Below are 27,821 nucleotides of genomic sequence, written 5' to 3'. Positions count from 1 at the left end.
TTTAAATTTACATGACTCCTTTTTTATATGGAAAAATTTAAAAAATGTTAAAAAATATGTATTTTAGATATTGCAATTTTTTTGTAAATTAAAAGTGTACTAATGCTTTACTACAGCATCACATTGGATTGGTCTTTCAATTGACCTTTTACAAGGCTTCAAAACAAAGAACAAAAGGGTACAATTTACACAATCGGCGAAAATAATATTTTCTTGCATCCATCGAACTTGAAGGGGCTTAGGGAGTTGTTTATAGTTGATTAGGCACAATTTGTCTCCATTTTAATTCACATGCTATGTAATCACCATAAAAACAAGGAATGAAACTCGGAAACTTTTATTTTTATTGAATTTTGCTATATTAGATAAAAATAGCTTATATTTAAAAAGTAATCATTTCGTAACATGAAACAGAATACTGGGCATTGTGGGCATGATTTGAATATCAAATATTATGATATTCTTCTTGATACTAATCTCTATAAATTCGTGATGCTTCGTATTATGTAATCAATTTCGATCATTAATCCTACCAGAATCTACAACCTATGCCACAAATCTCAAATGATTTCTGTTATGTATACGGTTGAATAGTAGTGCACCTAATGAGGGACAGCGGCTTCCACGTAGAGGATTTAAAATTTTCGATGGAAATACGAAGTTTGGGTGTGCAAACATGTTAGGGCAGGCTGTAACAGTTGCGATGATCGCAATGATGTTGAAGGCGTGGTTGTTGCTAAGACTGTTGGAAACAGAGTAATTTGAGCGATCGAGCTTGAGGTACTCCCAATCGACGACCCAGTTGTAAAAATTGGAAACAGCGTTGGCGAAGTGCTGGATGATGAAATGCTGGAAATCGTTGTGATTGATCCGTCCGTTGTTGTGGTACCTGTAAATAGTGTCAATATTGATATATGTTTAAACATTGTTATGGAAACAAAGAACATTATTTTTAAATCAAATATGTTATCTGAACTCAATATAGATCCCAATCGAACCATAGACCAGTAAGGATTCTTTGAAGCATAATATGATTATTATGGATTCGTACCTAAACGTTCCACGTCCACGAATTTGTTGCTTTATACATCATTCATTTCAAAAACGCTAGAATCCAGATCGCAAGTCGACGCTATATACACGGACTTCTCAGCTGCTTTTGACAAGATCAATCACCAAATTACAATTGCTAAGCTGCATCGCATCGGGTTCAATGGACCACTACTGCATTGGTTGGAATCATATTTGACTGGTCGAACAATGAGCGTCAAAATAGGTGACTTCATATCCTCCCCTTTCGACGTAACATCAGGCGTTCCACAAGGAAGTCATCTAGGACCATTGATTTTCGTACTATATTTGAACGATGTCAGTTCTGTTCTCAAATGTATGAAGCTTTCATATGCTGATGACTTCAAACTCTTCGTGCGTGTAAATAACCGTGATGATGCGACTTTTCTACAGCGACAGTTAGAAATCTTTGCCAGCTGGTGTGAAGCAAATTGTATGTTGCTGAACTCATCAAAATGCTCTGTCATCTCTTTTTCTCGCAAACACACAACGATACAGTACGATTATGAGCTTTTCGGATCGGTACTCAACAGAGTCACATGTATAAAAGACCTGGGAACTATTTTAGATTCGAAGATCACGTTCAGCGAACATATCGCATACGCAGTCTCAAAAGCTTCCAAGGCTCTTGGATTCATTTTCCGCACTACTAAACACTTAAACGGACATACAATGCCTTAAGGTTTTATACTGCTCTCTGGTTCGCTCGATTTTGGAGTACGCTTCGGTCGTCTGGGCTCCATATTACCACAATAACATACAAAGAGTGGAGTCTGTGCAGCGTAAATTTGTCCGTTATGCACTGCGTCGTCTCCATTGGAATGACCCTCAAAACCTTCCAAGATATGAAGATCGTTGTAAGCTCCTGGGTTTGGATCAGTTATGCGTACGACGTTACACAGCTAGAGTTGTTTTCGTTTACGATCTCATCCAAGCCAACATCGACTGTTCTGGATTGTTAAGTTGCATTAATTTCAACGTCAGAAGGAGAAATCTGCGTAACCACGAATTTCTCCGCCTTCCAACTGCACGAACTAATTACTCTCACCATGAGCCTGTTGCTAGCATGGCTCGAACATTCAATCGCCATTTTGAAAACATCGATTTTCATATATCAAGGAACAGAATAAAAGATCGTCTTAGACAAGCTCAAACGTTATTAGGTTAAGACAATTAGTTAAGTAGTTTGTATCATTAGGGTTCAATGTCAACCTGTTGATAAATAGTTAAATAAATAAATAAATTACAATTAGTGACATATTCTAGTTCAACTAACTATATTAATATGTTGAGTTCCGCCTGAGCAGGGGATCGATATTAAAGTTTTTGTCTAGTCCACCCCAGTCCCTATGGACGAAAATTTCAGTGTCGGGCCTCAATCACAGTCACTGATGTTGAGTCTGCTTCTGTTGTCGAGGTAGTCGTACCTTCTGTTGTCGATTCGGTTGCGGATGTCAAACCAGAATCCGCTGTTGTGTCGACCGGTGTAGTTGTTGGTGTTGTGGTGATTGTCGTCGAAACCGTTGTAGTTTCTGTTGTGGAGTCAACTGGTGTAGTTGTTGAAGTGGATGAAGAAGTTGAATCAGTTTCCTCTGTTGAAGTTGATGAGGAAGTGACATCGATCGTTGTCGTTGTTGGTGTTGTGGTGATTGTCGATGAAGCCTATGTCGTTTCTGTTGTGGAATCAACTGGTGTGGTTGTTGAAGTGGAAGAAGAAGTTGAATCAGCTTCCGTTGTTGAAGTTGTTGCTGTGGTATCGATTGTCGTACTAGTAGATTCAGTTGTGGACGCCAAACCAGAATCCGCTGTTGTGTCGACCGGTGTAGTTGTTGGTGTTGTGGTGATTGTCGTCGAAGCCGTTGTCGTTTCTGTTGTGGAGTCAACTGGTGTAGTTGTTGAAGTGGATGAAGAAGTTGAATCAGTTTCCGTTGTTGAAGTTGATGAGGAAGTGACATCGATCGTTGTCGTTGTTGGTGTTGTGGTGATTGTCGTTGAAAACGTTGTAGTTTCTGTTGTGGAATCAACTGGTGCGGTTGTTGAGGTGGAAGAAGAAGTTGAATCAGCTTCCGTTGTTGAAGTTGTTGCTGTGGTATCGATTGTCGTACTAGTAGATTCAGTTGTGGACGTCAAACCAGAATCCGCTGTTGTGTCGACCGGTGTAGTTGTTGGTATTGTGGTGATTGTCGTCGAAGCCGTTATCGTTTCTGTTGTGGAGTCAACTGGTGAAGTTGTTGAAGTGGATGAAGAAATTGAATCAATTTCCGTTATTGAAGTTGTTGCTGAGGTATCGATTGTCGTACTAGTAGATTCAGTTATGGACGTTAAACCAGAATCCGCTGTTGTGTCGACCGGTGTAGTTGTTGGTGTTGTGGTGATTGTCGTCGAAGCCGTTGTCGTTTCTGTTGTGGAGTCAACTGGTGTAGTTGTTGAAGTGGAGGAAGAAGTTGAATCAGTTTCCGTTGTTGAAGTTGATGAGGAAGTGACATCGATCGTTGTCGTTGTTGGTGTTGTGGTGATTGTCGTTGAAACCGTTGTAGTTTCTGTTGTGGAATCAACTGGTGTAGTTGTTGAAGTGGATGAAGAAGTTGAATCAGTTTCCGTTGTTGAAGTTGATGAGGAAGTGACATCGATCGTTGTCGTTGTTGGTGTTGTGGTGATTGTCGTTGAAACCGTTGAAGTTTCTGTTGTGGAATCAACTGGTGTAGTTGTTGAAGTGGATGAAGAAGTTGAATCAGCTTCCGTTGTTGAAGTTGTTGCTGTGGTATCGATTGTCGTACTAGTAGATTCAGTTGTGGACGTCAAACCAGAATCCGCTGTTGTATCGACCGGTGTAGTTGTTGGTGTTGTGGTGATTGTCGTCGAAGCCGTTGTCGTTTCTGTTGTGGAGTCAACTGGTGTAGTTGTTGAAGTGGAGGAAGAAGTTGAATCAGCTTCCGTTGTTGAAGTTGATGAGGAAGTGACATCGATTGTTGTTGTTGTTGGTGTTGTGGTGATTGTCGATGAAGCCGTTGTCGTTTCTGTTGTGGAATCAACTGGTGTAGTTGTTGAAGTGGATGAAGAAATTGAATCAATTTCCGTTGTTGAAATTGTTGCTGTGGTATCGATTGTCGTACTAGTAGATTCAGTTGTGGACGTCAAACCAGAATCCGCTGTTGTGTCGACCGATGTAGTTGTTGGAGTTGTGGTGATTGTCGTCGAAGCCGTTGTAGTTTCTGTTGTGGAGTCAACTGGTGTAGTTGTTGAAGTGGATGAAGAAGTTGAATCAGCTTCCGTTGTTGAAGTTGATGAGGAAGTGACATCGATCGTTGTCGTTGTTGGTGTTGTGGTGATTGTTGTTGAAGCCGTTGTCGTTTCTGTTGTGGAGTCAACTGGTGTAGTTGTTGAAGTGGAGGAAGAAGTTGAATCAGCTTCCGTTGTTGAAGTTGATGAGGAAGTGACATCGATCGTTGTCGTTGTTGGTGTTGTGGTAATTGTCGTCGAAGCCGTTGTCGTTTCTGTTGTGGAATCAACTGGTGTAGTTGTTGAAGTGGACGAAGAAGTTGAATCAGCTTCCGTTGTTGAAGTTGTTGCTGTGGTATCGATTGTCGTACTAGTAGATTCAGTTGTGGACGTCAAACCAGAATCCGCTGTTGTATCGACCGGTGTAGTTGTTGGTGTTGTGGTGATTGTCGTCGATGCCGTTGTCGTTTCTGTTGTGGAATCAACTGCTCCTTCCGTTGAAGATGTGGCGACGATTGTTGTAGTTGTGAATTCAGTTGTGGATGTTAAACCAGAATCGGCAGTGGTGTCGACTATTGTTGATGCTAATGTTGTTGTCATTGTCGGCAAAATCGTTGCGCTCTCTGTAGTGGACGTGACGTCGACTGTGATAGTTGTTGCTTCCGTTGTGGATGTGGAATCAGGCATCGTTGCACTTTCTGATGTGGATGTAGTGTCGATTGGCGTAGTTGGCCCTACTGTTGTAGATGCTGAACCTGCTTCTGTTGTCGATGTTGTCCCGCCTGTTGTTGATGTTGAACCGGCTACTGTTGTTGAAGTCGTTGGGTTTTCTGTAATGGAAGTTAAACCTGCTTGTGTTGACAATATCGTACCTTTTCTTGTCGATTACGAACCGGTTATTGTTGTCGACGTCGTTACACCTCCTGTAGTGGAAGTTGAACCTGCCTCTGTTGTCGTTGTTGTTCCTTCTGTCGTAGATGTTGAGCCGACCACTGTCGTTGAAGTCGTTGGACCTTCTGTTGTTGATGTTGTACCTGCCACTGTTGTCGGCGTTGATACACTTTCTGTTGTTGATGTTGAGCCGGCTACTGTTGTTGAAGTCGTGGGACTTTCTGTTGTTGATGTTGTACCTGCCACTGTTGTCGATGTTGTACCACTTTCTGTAGTTGATGTTGAGCCAGCCACTGTTGTCGACGTTGATCCACTTTCTGTTGTTGATGTTGAGTCGGCTACTGTTGTCGAAGTCGTTGGACTCTCCGTTGTTGATGTTGTATCTGCCACTGTTGTCGATGTTGTACCACTTTCTGTAGTTGATGTGGAGCCAGCCACTGTTGTCGACGTTGATCCAATTTCTGTCGTAGATGTTGAGCCGGCCACTGTTGTCGATGTCGTTGGACCTTCTGTTGTTGATGTTGTACCTGCTACTGTTGTTGATGTTGTTCCACTCTCTGTAGTTGATGTTGTACCTCCTACTGTTGTCGATGTCGTTGCCCCTTCTGTTGGTGTAGTTGTACCTGCCACTGTTGTCGACGTTGATACACTTTCTGTTGTTGATGTTGAGCCGGCTACTGTTGTTGAAGTCGTCGGACCTTCTGTCGTTGATGTTGTATCTGCTACTGTTGTCGACGTTGTTCCACTTTCTGTTGTTGATGTTGAGCCAGCCACTGTTGTCGACGTTGTTCCACTTTCTGTTGTTGATGTGGTACCTGCCACTGTTGTCGATGTTGTACCACTTTCTGTAGTTGATGTGGAGCCAGCCACTGTTGTCGACGTTGATCCACTTTCTGTTGTCGGTGTTGTACCACTTTCTGTCGTAGATGTTGAGCCGGCCACTGTTGTCGATGTCGTTGGACCTTCTGTTGTTGACGTTGTACCTGCCACTGTTGTGGATGTTGTACCGCTGCCTGTTGTTGATGTTGTACCTGCTACTGTTGTCGATGTTGTTCCACTCTCTGTAGTTGATGTTGTACCTCCTACTGTTGGCGATGTCGTTGCCCCTTCTGTCGTTGACGTTGTACCTGCCACTGTTGTCGACGTTGTTCCACTTACTGTTGTTGATGTTGCACCTGCTACTGTTGTCGAAGTCGTCGGGCCTTCTGTCGATGATGTTGTACCTGCCACTGTTGTTGACGTTGTTCCACTTTCTGTTGTTGATATTGAGCCAGCCACTGTTGTCGATGTCGTTGGACCTTCTGTTGTTGATGTTGTACCTGCTACTGTTGTCGACGTTGTTCCACTTTCTGTTGTTGATGTTGCACCTGCTACTGTTGTCGAAGTCGTCGGGCCTTCTGTCGATGATGTTGTACCTCCTACTGTTGTCGATGTCGTTGGACCTTCTGTCGTTGATGTTGTACCTGCTACTGTTGTCGATGTTGTTCCACTCTCTGTAGTTGATGTTGTACCTCCTACTGTTGTCGATGTCGTTGCCCCTTCTGTCGTTGACGTTGTACCTGCCACTGTTGTCGACGTTGTTCCACTTACTGTTGTTGATGTTGCACCTGCTACTGTTGTCGAAGGCGTCGGACCTTCTGTCGTTGATGTTGTACCTGCTACTGTTGTCGAAGTCGTCGGGCCTTCTATCGTTGATGTTGTACTTGCTACTGTTGTCGACGTTGTTCCACTTGCTGTTGTTGATGTGGTACCTGCCACTGTTGTCGATGTTGCACCACTTTCTGTAGTTGATGTGGAGCCAGCCACTGTTGTCGACGTTGATCCACTTTCTGTTGTCGGTGTTGTACCACTTTCTGTCGTAGATGTTGAGCCGGCCACTGTTGTCGATGTCGTTGGACCTTCTGTTGTTGACGTTGTACCTGCCACTGTTGTGGATGTTGTACCGCTGCCTGTTGTTGATGTTGTACCTGCTACTGTTGTCGATGTTGTTCCACTCTCTGTAGTTGATGTTGTACCTCCTACTGTTGGCGATGTCGTTGCCCCTTCTGTCGTTGACGTTGTACCTGCCACTGTTGTCGACGTTGTTCCACTTACTGTTGTTGATGTTGCACCTGCTACTGTTGTCGAAGTCGTCGGGCCTTCTGTCGATGATGTTGTACCTGCCACTGTTGTTGACGTTGTTCCACTTTCTGTTGTTGATATTGAGCCAGCCACTGTTGTCGATGTCGTTGGACCTTCTGTTGTTGATGTTGTACCTGCTACTGTTGTCGACGTTGTTCCACTTTCTGTTGTTGATGTTGCACCTGCTACTGTTGTCGAAGTCGTCGGGCCTTCTGTCGATGATGTTGTACCTCCTACTGTTGTCGATGTCGTTGCTCCTTCTGTCGTTGACGTTGTACCTGCCACTGTTGTCGACGTTGTTCCACTTACTGTTGTTGATGTTGCACCTGCTACTGTTGTCGAAGTCGTCGAGCCTTCTGTCGATGATGTTGTACCTGCCACTGTTGTTGACGTTGTTCCACTTTCTGTTGTTGATATTGAGCCAGCCACTGTTGTCGATGTCGTTGGACCTTCTGTTGTTGATGTTATACCTGCTACTGTTGTCGACGTTGTTCCACTTTCTGTTGTTGATGTTGCACCTGCTACTGTTGTCGAAGTCGTCGGGCCTTCTGTCGATGATGTTGTACCTCCTACTGTTGTCGATGTCGTTGGACCTTCTGTCGTTGATGTTGTACCCGCTACTGTTGTCGATGTTGTTCCACTCTCTGTAGTTGATGTTGTACCTCCTACTGTTGTCGATGTCGTTGCCCCTTCTGTCGTTGACGTTGTACCTTCCACTGTTGTCGACGTTGTTCCACTTACTGTTGTTGATGTTGCACCTGCTACTGTTGTCGAAGTCGTCGGACCTTCTGTCGTTGATGTTGTATCTGCCACTGTTGTCGATGTTGTACCACTTTCTGTAGTTGATGTTGAGCCAGCCACTGTTGTTGAAGTCGTTGGACCTTCTGTCGTTGATGTTGTATCTGCTACTGTTGTCGACGTTGTTCCACTTGCTGTTGTTGATGTTGTACCTGCCACTGTTGTCGATGTTGTACCACTTTCTGTAGTTGATGTGGAGCCAGCCACTGTTGTCGACGTTGATCCACTTTCTGTTGTTGATGTTGAGCCGGCTACTGTTGTTGAAGTCGTCGGACCTTCTGTCGTTGATGTTGTATCTGCTACTGTTGTCGACGTTGTTCCACTTACTGTTGTTGATGTTGAGCCAGCCACTGTTGTCGACGTTGTTCCACTTTCTGTTGTTGATGTGGTACCTGCCACTGTTGTCGATGTTGTACCACTTTCTGTAGTTGATGTGGAGCCAGCCACTGTTGTCGACGTTGATCCACTTTCTGTTGTCGGTGTTGTACCACTTTCTGTCGTAGATGTTGAGCCGGCCACTGTTGTCGATGTCGTTGGACCTTCTGTTGTTGACGTTGTACCTGCCACTGTTGTGGATGTTGTACCGCTGCCTGTTGTTGATGTTGTACCTGCTACTGTTGTCGATGTTGTTCCACTCTCTGTAGTTGATGTTGTACCTCCTACTGTTGTCGATGTCGTTGCCCCTTCTGTCGTTGACGTTGTACCTGCCACTGTTGTCGACGTTGTTCCACTTACTGTTGTTGATGTTGCACCTGCTACTGTTGTCGAAGTCGTCGGGCCTTCTGTCGATGATGTTGTACCTGCCACTGTTGTTGACGTTGTTCCACTTTCTGTTGTTGATATTGAGCCAGCCACTGTTGTCGATGTCGTTGGACCTTCTGTTGTTGATGTTATACCTGCTACTGTTGTCGACGTTGTTCCACTTTCTGTTGTTGATGTTGCACCTGCTACTGTTGTCGAAGTCGTCGGGCCTTCTGTCGATGATGTTGTACCTCCTACTGTTGTCGATGTCGTTGCTCCTTCTGTCGTTGACGTTGTACCTGCTACTGTTGTCGACGTTGTTCCACTTGCTGGTGTTGATGTTGTACCTGCCACTGTTGTCGATGTTGTACCACTTTCTGTCGTAGATGTTGAGCTGGCCACTGTTGTCGATGTCGTTGGACCTTCTGTTGTTGATGTTGTACCTGCTACTGTTGTCGATGTTGTTCCACTCTCTACAGTTGATGTTGTACCTCCTACTGTTGTCGATGTCGTTGCCCCTTCTGTTGTTGACGTTGTAACTGCTACTGTTGTTGAAGTCGTCGGACCTTCTGTCGTTGATGTTGTATCTGCTACTGTTGTCGACGTTGTTCCAGTTTCTGTTGTTGATGTTGAGCCAGCCACTGTTGTCGACGTTGTTCCACTTTCTGTTGTTGATGTTGAGCCAGCCACTGTTGTCGACGTTGTTCCACTTTCTGTTGTTGATGTTGACCCAGCCACTGTTGTCGACGTTGTTCCACTTTCTGTTGTTGATGTTGACCCAGCCACTGTTGTTGATGTTGCACCTGCTACTGTTGTCGAAGTCGTCGGGCCTTCTGTCGTTGATGTTGTACCTGCTACTGTTGTCGAAGTCGTTGCACTTTCTGTCGTTGACGTTGTACCTTCCACTGTTGTCGATGTTGTACCACTTTCTGTCGTAAATGTTGAGCCGACCACTGTTGTCGAAGTCGTCGGACCTTCTGTCGTAGATGTTGAGCCAGTCACTGTTGTCGAAGTCGTTGGACCTTCTGTTGTTGATGTTATACCTGCCACTGTTGTTGATGTTGTACCACTGCCTGTTGTTGATGTTGTACCTGCTGCTGTTGTCGAAGTCGTTGGACCTTCTGTCGTTGACGTTGTATCTCCCATGGTTGTTGATGTTGTACCACTGCCTGTTGTTGATGTTGTACCTGCTACTGTTGTCGATGTTGTTCCACTCTCTGTAGTTGATGTTGTACCTGCTACTGTTGTCGATGTTGTTCCACTGTCTGTAGTTGATGTCGTACCTGCTACTGTTGTCGAAGTCGTTGGACTTTCTGTCGTTGACGATGTACCTGCCACTGTTGTCGATGTTGTATCACTGCCTGTAGTTGATGTTGTACCTGCCACTGTTGTTGATGTTGTACCGGCTACTGTTGTCGAAGTCGTTGGACCTTCTGTTGTTGATGTTGTACCTGCTACTGTTGTTGATGTTGTTGCACTTCCTGTTGATGATGTTGTGCTGACCGACGTTGGTGTTACTGCGGTTGTGGATGTCGGAATAGATTCCTTTGTTGTAGTCAATGCTACGGACGTAGATGTGGAACCAGTTACTGTTGTCAGCGTCGTTGAACTACCTGGGCTTTTTGGTTTGGGAATGTACGTAAACAGATTGTGAACACCCGGGCCGTATTTGAAGTAACCCAATCTATTTTTTTCAAAACCATGTGAACGTATTGCTCCACTACTCACTGTACCATATCGAAAGATCACTAGAAAAATGATGGTATTAATTATCATCATTTTGATGTTTTTGTCCTAGAAACTAGAGAAACGCGAAGAATATCCAGAGTGTTCCTTCTCGCACAACGATACAAATGAGAATAAACGAAATTTGCTTCTCGAGAACGGGCAATGTTGTGAAAGTAGTGATCGGTACATTCATTTACTTTTGCGACAGGATAATTCTTTGCGTGTTCAGTATTAAGGTAGTCCATGAACATGGAATACAAAAAATTGAGTTGCGAGTGCAGCTCGAGAACTGGTTTTGATATTTCCTATCATTGCTTCCTTTCACCGGGAGTTATTCTTGGTATGGCTTTTTAGGGATTTGTTCTCTTGTAAGGTGCGCCGAGTTTTCCGTTAATTTTATACATTTCGCATACATTCTCTTTTCTCTGTTTGCGACAGTAAAGTCGATTTTGGATATTGAATGTTGACCTGGATTGTATGTACCAGAAGAACCGCGTAACGGGAACTAATTTCTGGTGCTCAATCTGTCTTTGATCTGGTTATTCCAGTACTCTGGCTGAAGTAAAAATACAAAACAATCATGATGTTATCCTAGAAATGCTATAAATGTTTATCAACGGCAATTGAATATTATTTCATAGCTAGAGAACTGTTTTCCGATTGGGCTGAAGATCGAATCTACTCTGATAAGTAAAGCCGTTATTTGCTCTCAAAAGTGTGCAGAAAATTTTGTCTACTCGGGTATTATTAAAAAAACGCGGATAATATAGAAGGCTTCAACAATTTATTCAAATAATGCATTTTTATGAGCAAATCAAATTTAAGTTTATCCTGCTTGAAAATGCGATTTTATCTGCTTTAAGCTATTAGCTGTATATTGTTCGTTCATTTCACGGAGACTGTAAATCGAAAGACATATGCATCGAGTTGATTGTCGGTGAAAAAACAAAATGATTGGATTCAATTTGGAGATTTTTATGGCAAAAATGCAGCAATACGTGTGAAAGCAATTAAATTTCATTGGTTTTTGAGCTTTGCTACTTGCTTTTTTATGTTTACTTTTCGTTACCATTTGTATAGCCGAACATATTCCTTTCTACACAGGCATTTAGATGCTGTATGTTGTTTGATGTTTGATTGTCTTGTTATTGTTTCAGTTACTTCCTCGTAGACAATCGAATTCTCGATACAGACATCAACCGATCGATTATTTTTCATTTTGATTTTTTAAATTAAAAATTTTAAAATATAATAAGTTATCATAATATTGAGGCTTGCTCTGCGCGGTGGATCATCACCCACTCCAATTCATTCAAAGTCACCTTAAAAGGTGTGAAATGTTCATTTCCCGGTGAGTAACATATTGAAGTTTTGGAAGTCTTTTAGTATATTCATGATTTTCGCAAAAAATCTGCAAAAAAAAAATGATGCATAAGCATCAGCCTTCTCGATATTTGTGAGAAATAAACCGGTGCACTTTTTAACAATAGAAAATTGTAGTGGATGGCCCAAAAAATATGTTTGTTTTTCTAGCAGAAAAGGCTGCAAACGACTCATTAAGAAAGAACACATATTTTATCATGTATAATAAGTGCTTCCAAAATTCGTGCTGTGCTGTGGATCGGTTATATGAGCATCTGGAAGCTGCAGATCTTATGCTTCATTTGGTAAATTCAATCTTAAATGACAGGAAAGTGACAATGGCTGTAATACAAAAGGAAGCAGGACGTAGTAATTTAGAAACATTCACGCATTCTATCTCAAAAATCGTATTTGACACCTGCGAGACAAACATACTAGGAGTGCAAGTGTGGAATAGTTTTTTAAACACATATTTATTGCATTCAAATGAACAACTTTACTTTATGCAAAGAATTGTAAAAATTGAAGCAATTTGGCAGGGCGTAATTTCCAGACACTAAAATCGACATGTTCAAATCAGGTTGCCAATAATGTATTATGAAAAGTATTACATTCACAGTATGTGACATTTGTTGGGAAATTCCGGTTTCATTTTTTTATACCTGGTAAACTATAAGTTAAACCCGTTCTAAAAAAAGAAAAAGTAGAAGGGTCTGAGCCTAGGGGCACGGACGTAAGTTCGACGTAGGACTGTGAGCTTTTGACAGGAGGTTCAACTGCCTAACTGAAAATGATGAATGATTATCAGTGTGACACATAACAGGGTGGAATAGTAGTATATTGGATCGGTAAACAAAAAAAAATATTTCACGTTCCACAAACTGACCCTATGGACCATGGCAATATCACCTTGCCATCGCTGAAATAATTGTTTCCTATCTTACTAACCAACTTACTAACCCACTCCACCATCTACATCACCGTTATTCCTACACATTCACTGAATGTCTAATTTGTTGGATAGAACGAATTATTGTACACGATTTTGTGTTGCATACAAACATTCACGGGAACCAAGATGGAAGAAGTGCTCCCTTGGCCGAGTGGTTAGCGTCATAACTAACATGCCGGGTGTTCGGGTTCGATTCCCGTTCTGGTCGGGGGAATTTTTCGTCAAAGAAATTTCCTCCGACTTGCACTGTGATCACGCGTATTCTAGAGCTTGCCACTCAAAATGCATTCAAGGCGTGTTATTTGGCATAGAAATCTCAACTAAGTACTAATAAAAATGACGCAAGTAATACTACGTTGAGACGGCGAAGTTCCTCTAGGAACGTTAGTGCCATTGAAGAAGAAGAAGAAGAAGATGGAAGAATGAATGCAAAATACATAATTTTGTTTTGCGTTCGCTAGCAAATCATACGTTAAATCGTTAAATTGCTCACTTGTTTTACTATTTTCACTCTTGACATCTCAGGTGAAAAAATGCTGGATAAATTTGTCGTCTAATGCTATATATTATAACATATATCGTAACATCGATTTTGCGTAACATGCATTTGAAATTTCTTAAATGCAAGGTAAATGCAAGATGAAAAAGGATGTTCTCGAACGAAAGAAACGGAAGCTGTATTGAGTGCATCAGCGAGAAATTCATGGTCTGCAATTCTATTAGGGCTTCGAGAGTTCGTCCTACGATATGCGCACAGTTTTTTTTTTTTTATCCCATTTATTTATTTTTTTTAAGGCTCATTAGCAATCTAGCTGTAACAGAGCCGAATTTTAATCGTGTACATGTCACATGATTATCTATCTATAATTAGCACATTACACAGTTGTCATTCGCCAGTATTCCTTCTATACCATTACATATGGTACATTCACACAGTAGCCATTTAGGCGTAATAGTATTCTTTATGTTCTTCCATTATCCAGTTGGACCACCGGACAGCGGAGACAGTTGATTGATCATTGTTGAGTTATTTATAGAACAGCAGTCCGATGTGTCTTGCAGAGCAGAGCAGTTGTATGGATGAATCGATCTTATTTCGACCGTGGATCGATCTCCATCGCTGATGATTGTTGCGTGGACGTAGCTATTCTGTAACAACACAAAGATGGTCAATGAGGGCCCTGAGTTTTGAACTCACGATCGATCGCTTACTAAGCGAACGCGCAACCAATGTGGCTACGAAGACCCCCTATGCGCACAGTTGCAACGGAGCTTATTTGATCGTTGGTTTACGTTAAGAACGAAGCCCATCGTATCCGTGATGTATGGGCCGAAAACTGGAGAAACCGAAGACGTGGAAGTTCACATTGCGGATCTCTTTGAAAAAAATTAACAAAGACACGATCACATTTTTGATGTAGACATTATTTAATTCAATTCGCTTGTTTATCACTTTGGATACTGTTTTTGAATGCATCGAAATTTGTATAAATATTATCTATATACATAGAAATGGATTTCTGTCTGTCTGTCTGTTTGTCTGTCTGATTCTTATGGACTCGGAAACTACTGAACCGATCGACATTAAAATTGATATGGGTTTTTGGGGCCGGGGAATGTAGAACACAAATTTCTACATTTTTCGAGAATTAATCAAGCAACCGAAATCAAATTTTTGGCATGTGAAGGTTTTAGGGAACAATAAATGTTTTTACGGTGGTTAGATACTCCTCCCCCCTTCTTAGGGGGGGGGCTACCATACAAATGAAACACAAATTCTGCATTACTCAAGAATTAATCAAGTAAATGAAACTAAATTAGGCATATGAAGGTTTTAGAGTGCAGTAAATGTTTCTGTGGTGATTAGATACTCCTCCCCCCTCTTTTAGGGGAGACTGCCATACAAATGAAACACAAATTTCTACATAACTCGAGAATTAATCAAGCAAATGAAACCAAATTAGGCATCTGGAGGTTTTAGGGTGTTACTGTGTTAGACAATTAAAATAAGCACCAAATTGCTTCAACCAAATCTTCCTTTATGGCGGCTCGAAGATCTGACTTCACAATTTTCAAAGCAGTCTTTTTACGGGGAATGGGAAGTTAATAAGAGCAAAACCAATCCTTTTTTCACATATTTTTAGATTTGATTGTATCTATCAAGTGATCGTCAGGAATTGAAAATAGACAGGGGAAGGTGGCTCTGACTCTAATTTTTGGGCGACTTCGGTACTTAAATGAATACTATAACTCTTAAACTATGTTTTATACAGGTCGATGTGGTTTATGAGTGTTAAAAAACAGGAAAACAGATGCCAAATCGAAAGTCTCTTTTTTCGACACTTTCAAAAATTGTGGTCCTAAGCCGATCTCTTCTTGCTTCTGAACCGTTCTCCTTGGCTTTTTGCAGCGAATCTACTTCCAATTGACCGGAAATGCAAAACACACCCAATTATATAGGAAGCGGAAAACAAATATAATCTTGTTTTGACTTCCGATTTGCATCAATGATGGATACCTTCTACGATATGGGTATTGGGCCATAATAGCGGAAGTCAAATATCGTGTTCCAATGTCATCTTGGAAAAGAAGACGGTGAATTCCGGTTCATTGTGCTTCAGTGGCCGAGTGGTTAGCGTCACACCTAACATGCCGGGGGTTCGGGTTCGATTCCCGTTATGGTCGGAAGAATTTTTCGTCAAAGAATTTTCCTTGCACTGTAGTCACGCGTATTCTGTAGAGCTTGCCACTCAGAATGCATTCAAGGCGTGTTATTTGGCATAGAAATCTCAACTAAGTACTAATAAAAATGACGCAAGTTGAGACGACGAAGTTCTTCTAGGAATGTTAGTGTCATTTGAGAGTGTCTCTTTTAGCCGCATCTTAGACAGAGCTCCGATCTATCGGGGACATTGCAATTTATCGCATGATTACCGAAGCGCATTTGCTCAAAACACCTTAAGATTTATTGGGTAATTCTGAGGGAGCTTAAACATCCCCCTACCTCCATGTTAAAAACCTTCAACACTGATTCAGGACTTCTCGCAGCTTGGCTTCTGTTGTAATCTTGCCCAGATTCCTCTATTCGACCATGATTTCTTCTAATGAGTTCTCTCACTTTGACCGTCTCTCCTAAGGATTTCTCTACCAGCATTTAATTTCATCTCATCTCATCTACCCTTTTGTACGTGGATAACTTTGTAACTTTGTCTGTAGCGCTGTCCTACAATAATCCAAATTTGGCCTCCTTTACTGTTGACCGATTGATCTGAATTCGCCGTCTGCCTAAACCATCGCTCATACAGTGTATCATAGATTAGGCGAGACGGCAGGCGACTTTGCATTTAGTTCAATATTTACGCTCGACAACGTCGTTTAGTTGGAGATGTATGGAGCTGTGAACTGGACAACAGTTCGGATATGCCTTCATATGCTTTCCGGTGTACTAACTTCAATTGTCAGGCCGCAACATTTTAAGCTTCTCATTGAACTGCGTAATCGTCATCTTCATGTACTCTTCTAGTACCTTCAGGGCTTCTGATTTGTTCTTGAGTATGTGCATTTAGCCAGAAAAGAGCCTCACCGCTGAAGATGATTTTTTGATGAAAATCATCATTTTTTCTCCAAGACTCCCCCCTTGGGTGATTTTTCGATTTTCAAAAAACTCAAACTTTGACCGCTTTGCGCCACTCTCCCTTAAGTCCGATTGAGCTAAAATTTGGCATAGGGTGTTTTTTCGAAGTGGTAAACATTTTGTATAGGGTAACTTTTTGAAATTTTAGGGTCGATTTGTTCCCATAGATTCATTGGCACCTTAACGTAGCCCAAGATCTTTTCGCATCAAACGCCACCATGAAGTTTGAAAGATGCCCAATTCTAGAGAATGCCATGCAATCGACTGATTTGGATCATATCGGATGGATTCTCTTGCGGCTGCGATATTTTCGTTGCTTCGTGTGATACGGCTTCCCGTTGGCACGGGAACATCCAATAGCAAAAATGTAGACCCAAATTTGGTCACTTAACTATGCACAGCCTGCCGGATGGCACGATTATTACGGCCAAAAATTGGAGTAAGCGCTCTTAAAGTTGCAACCAGTGTTGCCACATTTTAATTTGTACCAATGATTGTACCTTACTTCAATGTATCATATTTACTTACTAACATTCTATCAACATTTACTTATTATTATTACATTTATTGTGAATGTACAGTGTTGGAAAAAAGTAAACAGTATTATGGAAAATAGTTTTTTTATATTTTTTTTTTGGAAAATTCACAGCAATTTGTATGCAAATTTCATATAATGTAGACAACTCATTGTTTGTATTCATTTACAAATTTATTTTACTCCAATTCATTTTTGTTTTAAATATCAGTGATTCAGCTTAGGAAATAAAACAGTAAACATCCAGTATTGTCCATAGATGCTCAGTAGGGTTGAGGGACTGGGGTGGCCACTCAAGCTTTTCAATCTTTTTGGGCTGGAAATAGCGCTGTCCTGTTGGAAATTATAGGCATTTTCCTGAGTGACGGCTTGAGTTTTTTCTCCATAACTTTGACGTAGGATTCGCCAGTCATCTTTACGTCGATCTTGACAAGATTGCTCACCTTATTCTAAGAAAAACGACCCCACATAAGGGGCTATCCACATACCACGTGAGCAGAAAAGATTCTAGACACCCCCCTCCCCCTCCGTGGACAAGCGTGGACATTCTCTATACCCCTCCCCCTGTTCCCCACGTGGACATTTCTCCATTTTTTTGAAAAGAAATCGGGAAAGTAATAGAATTGCGTGTAAATTCAATTTCTAGTTTGTTTCTATTTTCTATGCTATGTTTTTACATTGATAAAAAAGTTTATTGACGGTTTATCAATAGTAGCAGTTTGTGCTCATTTTTTATTTGTTTTCCAACATTGCCCGTGAAGTTATTTGTACAGAAACCCCAATTCTTAAGAATTATTTTTTTCCGTCCTTCCGTTTTTCGAAAAATGACAAAAAATCGGAAAACCGTCAAACAAAAACATTGGCTAAATCCTACATTTATTCCTGTTGGAGGTTCAGTCCAATGATTTTGTGTGATGTGTGATCTTTTATCAAAGCAACACTAAAAAAAATTTACATATTATTCAAATTTATAAGGTTTTGTTTTTGACGTAGGATTACGTCTTTCGGGAACATATTGAGGTACAAATTGAAAAACGAATATCGATCGCATCGTGAAAAATGTCCAATTTCAAACGCTTATTGCTCAGTCATTTCATGACGGATTGATGAGATTTTTACACCAAAACATTGCGGCACTCTATAACAAGTTTTCACCTTGAATAAAATAATATATATCATGTAATTAACTATCAAACAATTGAAAAATCTCAACCCCTATCCAAACGGTACTGATTGGTCGAAATTGACGTCATTTCTTTTTCGCCTGCTTCGCTTCTTTCGTTCCCCGATAAGTCAAATATTTGCATGGCGAGCGAGTGGGGGGCGCATATTTCTCACATACCAACTGATATAAAAGGACGGTAGCATTTTTGGATTTCTCATTCTCGTTCAACGCTCAGATCGGCAAACATCTGGGCTTCTAGTGTGCAGTGCTCTACAAATCAACCAACACCATACGGTGCGGCAAAGGAGAGGAAGCCATCGGCAACCAACGATGGATGCGGTGCGGCAAAGGGAGCAAAGAAGAGGAAGCAGCGGCGAGCATCGAATTAAATCTAGTGTGCATTGCTGGTGCGCTTCTCTTCACATCAACAATTTGATGCGGCAAAGGAGGCAGAGGAGCGAAGTGCATTGCAACGCATCGTATCACACCCGCTATCCGTCGTTTAGCTCGCTCGCAAACCGATGCACAGAAGCCGATGGCGCCAAAGTCATGGAAACATCAGCGAATCCGTAAAAGCTACCGCTCCCGAAACTTAACTGCTACATCCGACTGAAACGCAGCAGATTCCGTACAACCCAATAAATCGTTCCAGTCCTTCTCAGGACTATCAATTTGTTTTGAAACAAAAGAGTTTATTTTACTGTTTTCCTCTTACCACAAAAACTATATAAAACTATGATCAAAAATACTGTTTATTTTTACATTTTCTACTAACAACTAACATGGAAGGTATCACTTCAGAAACATACGTTTCATCAACCACCTTTTACTGGATTTGGCAAAAGAAGCGAAGGACATATGCATGCATGTATATAACGGAACGCTCCAGTCATACACAGCCCGTTAGGGACGAATGACCTTTGGGTTAAAGTCCCTTCAAAAACAAGAACGAACGATACACAGCCCGTATCAGACAAATGCATGAAGGAATTCTATAAAATAATATTTTTGCGGTGCCTTTGCGCCATCTACACGGGCGAGTAGCACCAAAATGCAAAGCAAAAATTGTCGAAGTTCGTGACATCCGGTAGCAATATTTTTCTTCTTTTGAATTATAGAGACTTTAAACTTTACGTTCATTCGTCTCTAGCCCTGAGAAGGGCCCTTGCGAAGAAAACTAGTTCATACTCCTAACCTGATCCTAACGTAATCCTACGTCAACTATGCGGTCGTGTCTCAGACACAACCCTCCTGTGACTTTTTTGTTAGGTTATGTATGGTTGTGTCTTAGGAATGCAGAATAAATTTCATTTACTGCTGAAAAAAGATGTGATTTTTTTTTTCAAAATATGTAAGGTACACTGGGGCAAGTGGAACCCCAAAAACCATTATTTCAAAAATAAAGTGCCCTATTTTTCCTGTTTTTGATTATTTTTCAAAAAGAATTACACACATCACTACTATAGCCAATTAGCTATTAATATATGGAACCGAAAAATGAATTCGTGAACAAGATTTTATGTTTGGCCAAGAATAATTCCTAAACCCCGAAAGTCTACTTACCCCCGTATTAAGGGGTGGAATTTTTTGTTTACAACAAGCCTGTTAAAAAGGTGTTTGAGATTGAATAAAACAAACTATATTCACTTTCTTTTATTCTTTGATAATGCAAAATAAATTAATCAATTCATTTACGGAAATCAACAAAAATGAAAACGATATTTATTGCATCGCAAGTCTTCAAAATCAGGTCAATAGATAAAAATAGCAGGTACATCGCTAACCACAGTTATGACTTTTTCGAAGCTCTCTTGCGTTTTGCTTTCTGTGTCGCCTCTTTAACCGATTTGATCGTTTCCAGCTTCACAACGGCATCAGCTGATGTTATAACTTCTGCCCTAGGACAAACTTTTTTTCGCTGCGCTTTGGAAACAGGAATCTGTTTCACATGGTCGAGGAGAATCGCTTCAAAAGAATTATTTTGTGGATTATCATTTTCCATTTGGTCATCACCTGTTGAGGAGGCAATGCAATTGCAAGTTGCTGTCGCTGCATCTCTGGTGTTTGTTACTGTCGGAAGCGCCTTCTTCGATCCTTCGACGATCTCAACCAGTGTTGCTAATGGTCACCATCGTATGACTGTTCATGGAGACGTATGTGCTGTGTCATTAATGAACATCATAAAATGAACAGTCAAACAACCGTCGAACTAAAAATGTCATATGACATTTCGGCTTTTTTTCGTCCTATACATTAGATATCCATCGCCCCGTAATTAAACAACAGTGTTGGGGAACGTTACCGCTGAAAACGTTCATTCAACACATTCGCACTTGATAGGGGAGAGTTCGACGGTTGCTTTGATATAGCAATCCGTCTGAATACCATCCATCGTGTATGGATGTGTGAGTGAGCAGGTGGATGTATATGTGCAGCTACGCTTGAATGCAGAATAAAGGGAGAAAAAGAATGCACACCACTGCAGTTTTAATGTCAAATGACATTAAAACTACAGTCATATTAGCCGGAATTGAGGGATGGTTATGAGCACGAATGGTAGAATGGAAATAGCATATTTTCATCGCTCTTCTGGGTACGGTCGACAGAAAGAGAAAACATATAAACGTTTAATTGATAGTCATGTTTGCGGCTGTGCGTTTATTTCTGATGTGACTGTTAGAACCGAGCAATGCATTCTTGGTTACATTCGCAATACATATTGAGCCGTAACTCTTGAGCAAGGGCAGTAGGTGATGGTTGAGAGAAATGTCGACCGTTTACAACACTGATCTCAACAGTGTTGTCATCTAACGTTTGAGCTGCTTGCTGTGATGCGATGAAACGTGCCCATGCCCTCGGTTCATATTTGTCTTCCGGAATCACCCTATCGGAAAACGGGTATACGCCGGCCTTGCGGAACCCTTTTTTGATTTTTGACGTGGGACTACGTCTAACCGGAATATATGGAGGGTAAAATGAAAACCTAAACACAGAACATGCAAGAAAAAATGAAAGATTTCGAATGCTTATAGCTCGAACATTTCGTACTGGATAGGAGAGATGTTTGCATCACTTGATAGGGAATATTTCTACGCATCTATCGCAACCTAAGTGGTGCGGACTCAATCCACTTCATTTTCAAGCAAATTCATGCATGTTTTCAAGCGATTTCTTGCAATAAATTTTCAGACCACCAGGGATGCCAGATTTACAAACATGTTTGTAAATTTACAGACATATCTGTAAAACACTTATTTTTGTTGTAGACTTTTTGGATATAACAATATTTCACAGGTTTTTGAAAAAATAAGAGGCTCTATTCATCACATCAAAGATATTTCACTCACCATATGACATTTTTCCATAGTTTAGTTTGGAACTCACACACATAAGTACTTTTGCCCTGACATCATTACAGACGAAAGAGAGTATACGGTTATTCACAATTAATGAAAAATTTCATTCTCTGCAGGTAAGGAAAAATCTTGAACGAAAATTGTCTCTGATAATTATATTCTGTTCTAGATAAGATTGTTTTGCTGAAATGCAAGGAGATTTATTGAAAAATAGTTAAGTTAGGGTCAGTACTATGTCTTCTGAGTATTTTAACAACATCGAATAAACATTTTCATTCTATTTTCAACAACTTACATTCGCTTTCGGGTCTGCTTATGACGAAATATGGGTTACTGTTCGATATTGTAACCACAGACATGATTCATGGCCGTGTGGTGATCTAAAACTTGTATAGCCTTGCATGGCGGATGGAAAATATACACTGCATTTTCTTATAAATTTCATCAACGATAAGACCGCAAGCCTTGGTGGATGTCCAATATATCAACGAAGAAATACTGATTTTTATAAAAATTAACAGCGCGTATGTATGTGTAGATCGTTGAAATATTTAAACACACTTACAACACATAAGTTATTAAGTGGTCCGAAAAATCAATTTCTTTTCACATTTTCCCAAAAATGACAAATGAAAATTATTAACTTTTGAATCACTGAACCGATTTAGATGATCGACATATAAAATTGAAACTAATGACAAAGCCTTTTATTGGAAAATATTTAACTTGCGAAAAAATTATTATATTTTAGTAATTATTGATTGTAGTCGTTTTTTATTTTTTTATGACTCTGGACTAGAGGGCGCTATATTTTTTTATATTTTTTCTTGAAAGCTGAGGATTTTTTACATATCATATCTCGATATCAGAGATGCTATTTTTTCGTTTTTTAGATATGATTTTTTCAAAGTTAACCGGTGGTTCGAAAAATCATTTTTCCCCCTTTGTCCAAAAATAACTTTCCGCAAAAAATCATAACATCTGAACTACTGAACCGATTTAGATGATCGATATATTAAATTGAAGCTAATAAGCATAATTTGAAAAATATCACACTTGAGGGAAGATTGGATTCTAGTAGCATAGGTCTAGTTTAGTCACATATGAATATTGATCGAAGACTTAAAACATGTTAAATTTACAAAATTATAACTTAAAAACGATAATTGCAGCATCTCGGATGTCGAGATATGTTTGGTAAATAATCCTCAGCTTTCCATAAAAAAATATAAGAAAAAATAGAGCGCTCCTATCTTTAACCGAGAAAACTATGAAAAACTAACTCAATCAATAATTACAAAAACAAAAATTAATTTTTTCTCAAAAGTAATATTTTTTCAAAGAAAAATAACTCGTCAGCTTCAATTTTATATGTCGATGATATGAATCGGTCCAATAGTTCATAAGTTATGACTTTTTGTAGTGGGAAAAATGGGGAAAATTGTTTTTCGAACCATCGATTAGTTCTGAATATTTCAAAAACGAAAAAAATAGCATCTCTGATATTGAGATATTTTATGTAAAAAACTCTCAGCTTTCAAGAAAACATATAAAAAAATATAGCGCCCCCAAGTCCAAAGCCATGAAAACATTAAAAAACGACTACAATCAATAATTACGAAAATAGGATCCATATTATCTGCAAGTTCAATATTTTTCAATTAAAGCTCATTGGCTTCAATTTGATATGTCAATCACATTTGATATGTGTTTGATATGTCGATCAAATTTATAACTTTCGAACCACTTAACCGATTTAAGTGGTTCGAAAGTTATAAATTTTTGAAGAAAGTCATTTTGGGAAAAGTGGAAAAAATAATTTTTTGGATCACCCTAAAATGGAAATGGGCACCCGAATGAAAAAAATAAAAAAACACGAGTTTAATGTTTTGCGATAAAGAACAAAATTACCACCTTTGACGAAGATCTGAGAACCACTATATTGGTTTGGCATGGAATGGCTGTATATGTATACAAAATACAATCTTACGTGCATCGCGATGTACAAAGTATTAATGAATATGTGAAAATTAACGTTAAAAGACATTTCTATAGATCTGCACACTTTTACAGACTTTTCCACATTTTTAACAGACATTCACATATTTTTACAGACTTTTTTTTAAAATCATCTGGCATCTCTTCCTTCCACTTTTTATCGAATATTTTCAAATCGCAGGAGTAAACATTTACGTGACTTTGACTTCGTTTGTTTTTATTTCGTTCGGAAAAACGTTATGTCAAAGAGAGGGGACATTAAAAATGCGTTGCTTAGTGAAAGACTGAGATGCTCTTTCAGAGATGCAATGGTTAATTAAACAATTAACGGGAAAATGTAGTTCGTTCATTTTATAATTTTAATTATTTTTGCCCTTAACAACAATACCTCTTTTATAGTGTTGATTATCATAAGAAAAATAACACTCCTGATCGTTGGATCTCTTTTGACATTTCAATTGGATCTTTTTTGACAGCCGTTTTGATTCAGTCCGCACTACCTAGATCGCAACTAACAAAATGTTGTTTTTCGTTAGATAAACAATTGAATAACTGTAAAATATTAGGCGTTATCTAAACGCCCTAACTGCATCGTTTTGATTGGCCCGATTTACGGTTTCCCTAACACAGCCATCAAAACCAAGCAGCCTAGGGGAAATCGGAATTGCAAATTCATACAAATCGGGGGTATTTTTGTTCCGATTGAAATGTGTTTCCCTAACACAGACTTCAAAACCGAGGTTTCTGGGGAAATCGGCTCTGCAAATAAATGCAAACTGCGAGTACTTTTGTCCTCGCTTGCCTTTGTGCAGAGTGGAATATGTCTGTCCTAACATGATCTTCTAAACTTAGGAACCTGGGAAAATCGTGCAGACACTAGAAGCGAATGAACTTCCCAGTTTCAAGCAAATTCGAGATTCGAGAAGTATGTACACTTTTGGGATGTAAACTTCAGAGGGAAATGTAAAATAAAATAATCGTTTGATAATTTTTTTTTGTCTTTATTGGAAAGATTTTCAGCCTTAGGCTGGTTCATCAAACGTTTGATAATTCTTCCGTACATATATTTTGTTCTAGTCATCATACCAAACGTAAAAGGTCCGTCATTAAATTTACTTGTAACGAAGAACAATCAATCACAATAAATGAATTGACTTTACACGGCATTTGTTCATTTTTTTCACTCACAGAGCAAATATATTGAACTCAATTGAATTTGGAAACTGTTTCATTCAATCAAGAATTTAATCAATACAAACGAATGATTGCTAAGCTAAGGTAGTTCCACGTGAACCTTGCGGTTATATCATAGATATAACCCACTAATTTTTTTTGTGAATAAAATGATCTCCAAATTTTGGAGATAATGTTTGAAAAAACTGATTTAGACAGTTTCGTCCCATAGTGATTCCGCTGCCACTGGATAACGCACTTGTCATACTCTTGCTTCAATGGTTCAATGGGTTTAAACACTGCCAGGTCCATAGGCTGCAAGAGATGACTTGTGTGGGGCGGAAGTTTGAGTATCACAACATTATTCTCGATTGCTTTTTGGATGAGAGCAAGAGAAACATGTGATACATGGCCATCGTGAAGTAGGACCAATTGTCCCTCAGCGGTATCACTTAGAAAGGACCGCTCGAAACAGTTGGCGAAAACATCCGTCTCCATCCAGTCGTTTTTGGTTGCAGCATAAACTATTCCAGGAAATTCATCACATTTACTAGCCATCCAGCTGTTCCATACATTGGATCCTTTGAAAATAATAAGTGGTGGTAATTTGTCACCAGCCGCGTTTCCTCCCATCAATACAGTAAAATTTTCTTTTCCTGAACCGCCCGTGACACGATGAGCAGCTGTTCCAGTTTCTCCAACGGTCTTAACCCAACTGGGAAGCTAGTGTCGTCGATGTTATATATCTGCTCCGGAGGAACGTTCGTGGTCACCTGTTGTAGGAGCTTGAAGTATTCCGTCATCACGAATGGATCAGCTCCTCGTTTCCGTGCAACCCCAATGGCTTGGGGCTTTTTTGCGATAGATGATGCCGGCGCTTAAAATTCCGGAAAAAATCGTCTCCCGGAATACCGTTTACAAACGGCGTTGGAAGCTTGTTAACTTTTACGTACTCTGCTATTGCCAAAATTGTTTCCTCTTTGGATAGTCAAAAGCCCCACTTATCCATTTTCTTGATACAGTCGGCGATCTGAGTTTCACATTCAACGGCAAAGCAGTGAGCCGGCCTCCCGTTATACTTTTAATGCCTCTCAGACCATTCACTCGCTTGAAGAGTGTTGCATATGGAATCCGGAAGTGCTTTGCTGCCGCTTTTATCTTCGTCTTGCCGTTTTTTACAGCATACATCGCATCTGTCAAGTCCTGTCCACTGTATTTAGCAGGAGAACGCTTGCGAATGTATTTTCGAACCATTCTTCCGGTAGCTGTAAAAGATTAATAACATTCAATAAGCAATGTTTACTTTCACGTATTCCACTTAACCCAACTACAAAAAGTCACAGGAGGGTTGTGTCCAAGACACGACCGCATAGCAACTCACGGATCCTCGATTTTGTGCTGGTGAATGAAGCGGCAGTTACGGAATGTTCTGTTATAGAAGCTCTCGAACCCTTAATCGGTCTTGACAACTACCATCCTGCTTTGGAAATTCATATTAATCTGTCGATACCCGTCCGCTTCGACAATACCACTGAAGTGCGCGAGCTCGACTTCCGAAGAACCGACTTTGTTGCATTAAGGCTTTCACTCGCCCAGGCAGATTGGCAGTTCCTGGATACCTGTCCATCGATAGATGAAGCCGTTAACTACTTTGAGGAAGTCGTGAGCCGAGTAATTTCTGACTGTGTACCGTTGAGCAGACCTGCTCCGAAGCCTGCCTGGTCCAATGCTCGACTACGTCATTTGAAGCGATTGAGATCAAGAGCGCTTCGCAAGTATTGTAACACCCGTAATTCTATTGCCAAATATTTGCTGTCAGTAGCCAGTTAGGAATACCGAACGTACAATCGTTTCCTTTACAAAAGGTATACACGGCGCATTCAGAACAATCTACGGCGTAATCCAAGACAGTTCTGGTCGTTTGTGAAAACAAAACGGAAGGAGGATGGGCTACCATTGGAAATTCACCTGGGCAACAGAATTGCCTGCAGCTCATTTGAAAAATGCAAGCTCCTGGCTGAGCACTTCAGAAGTGTTTTTAACGATCGCTTCGCTTCATCGATCCAGATTGGAGATGCGATAAGAGATACTCCCAGAGACATTTTTGATTTTGATATCGCTACGATTTCATCAGCTTGTGTTGAATCTGCTATAAAAAAACTGAAATTCTCCAACACTGCTGGTCCCGACGGAATTCCTTCCTGCGTACTGAAGAATTGCTCTTCTGAATTTATAATACCGCTGTCGAAACTGTTCAATATCTCGATACAGCAGGGTGTGTTTCCAACACGTTGGAAATATTCATTTATGTTCCCGGTTTACAAGAAAGGAGACAAGCAGAACGTCGTAAACTATCGAGGAATCACATCGCTTAACGCCTGTTCTAAGATATTCGAAATCATAATCAACGACGCATTATTTTCTTGCTGCAAAAATTATAATACTGCTGATCAACACGGTTTCTACCCTAAGAGGTCCGTTTCAACGAATCTTGTTCCTTTCGTTTCGCTTTGCCTCAGGAATATGGAAGTTGGAGCGCAGGTGGATGTTGTGTACACCGACCTCAAGGCTGCTTTTGATAGGGTTGATCATAACATGCTGCTTGCCAAACTTGAGAAGCTTGGAGTATCTCCAAGGCTCACTCGTTGGTTCAGGTCGTATCTTACGAACCGAAAACTGTGTGTGAAAATTGGTACGGATCTCTCGGAAAAGTTCACCAATAGCTCAGGAGTACCTCAAGGCAGCAACCTCGGACCGATGCTGTTTTCTATATTTTTGAACGAGATTGGGTTGATCCTCCCAATAGGTAGTCGATTGTTCTATGCGGATGACGTCAAAATTTTTATGACAGTTCGGGAAACGGCTGACTGCTTGAGACTGCAGCACCTGCTAAACACTTTCGATGAGTGGTGCTTAAGAAACTTCCTTTCACTAAATGTTCAAAAATGCAACGTCATTACATTTCATCGAAAACTCAAGCCAATAACGTTTACATACATGATCGATCATCATCCTTTGCTACGTGTAGAAAAAATACGTGATCTCGGAATTACGCTTGACTCAGCTTTAAACTTCAA

General features: G+C 40.4%; 1 protein-coding gene across 1 annotated transcript; it reads right to left on the bottom strand.

The window, feature by feature from the left end:
• Positions 1–381: 381 nt before the first annotated feature.
• On the bottom strand, positions 382–25,547 carry LOC129773647 (putative uncharacterized protein DDB_G0282133). The gene is made up of 5 exons (XM_055777289.1): positions 25,384–25,547; positions 25,004–25,306; positions 10,245–10,403; positions 5,163–10,196; positions 382–889 (listed from the first exon to the last, which is right to left on the bottom strand). Exons 1-5 carry the CDS (start codon positions 25,545–25,547, stop codon positions 547–549), a joined length of 6,003 nt encoding a protein of 2,000 aa, XP_055633264.1. The 3' UTR covers positions 382–546.
• Positions 25,548–27,821: the final 2,274 nt, after the last annotated feature.

The sequence above is a fragment of the Toxorhynchites rutilus genome, chromosome 3 (assembly GCF_029784135.1).
Source record: "Toxorhynchites rutilus septentrionalis strain SRP chromosome 3, ASM2978413v1, whole genome shotgun sequence".
Taxonomy (NCBI): domain Eukaryota; kingdom Metazoa; phylum Arthropoda; class Insecta; order Diptera; family Culicidae; genus Toxorhynchites; species Toxorhynchites rutilus.
The sequence above is the reverse complement of the archived record's forward strand: the minus strand, read 5'-3'. Positions and strand labels throughout refer to the sequence as shown.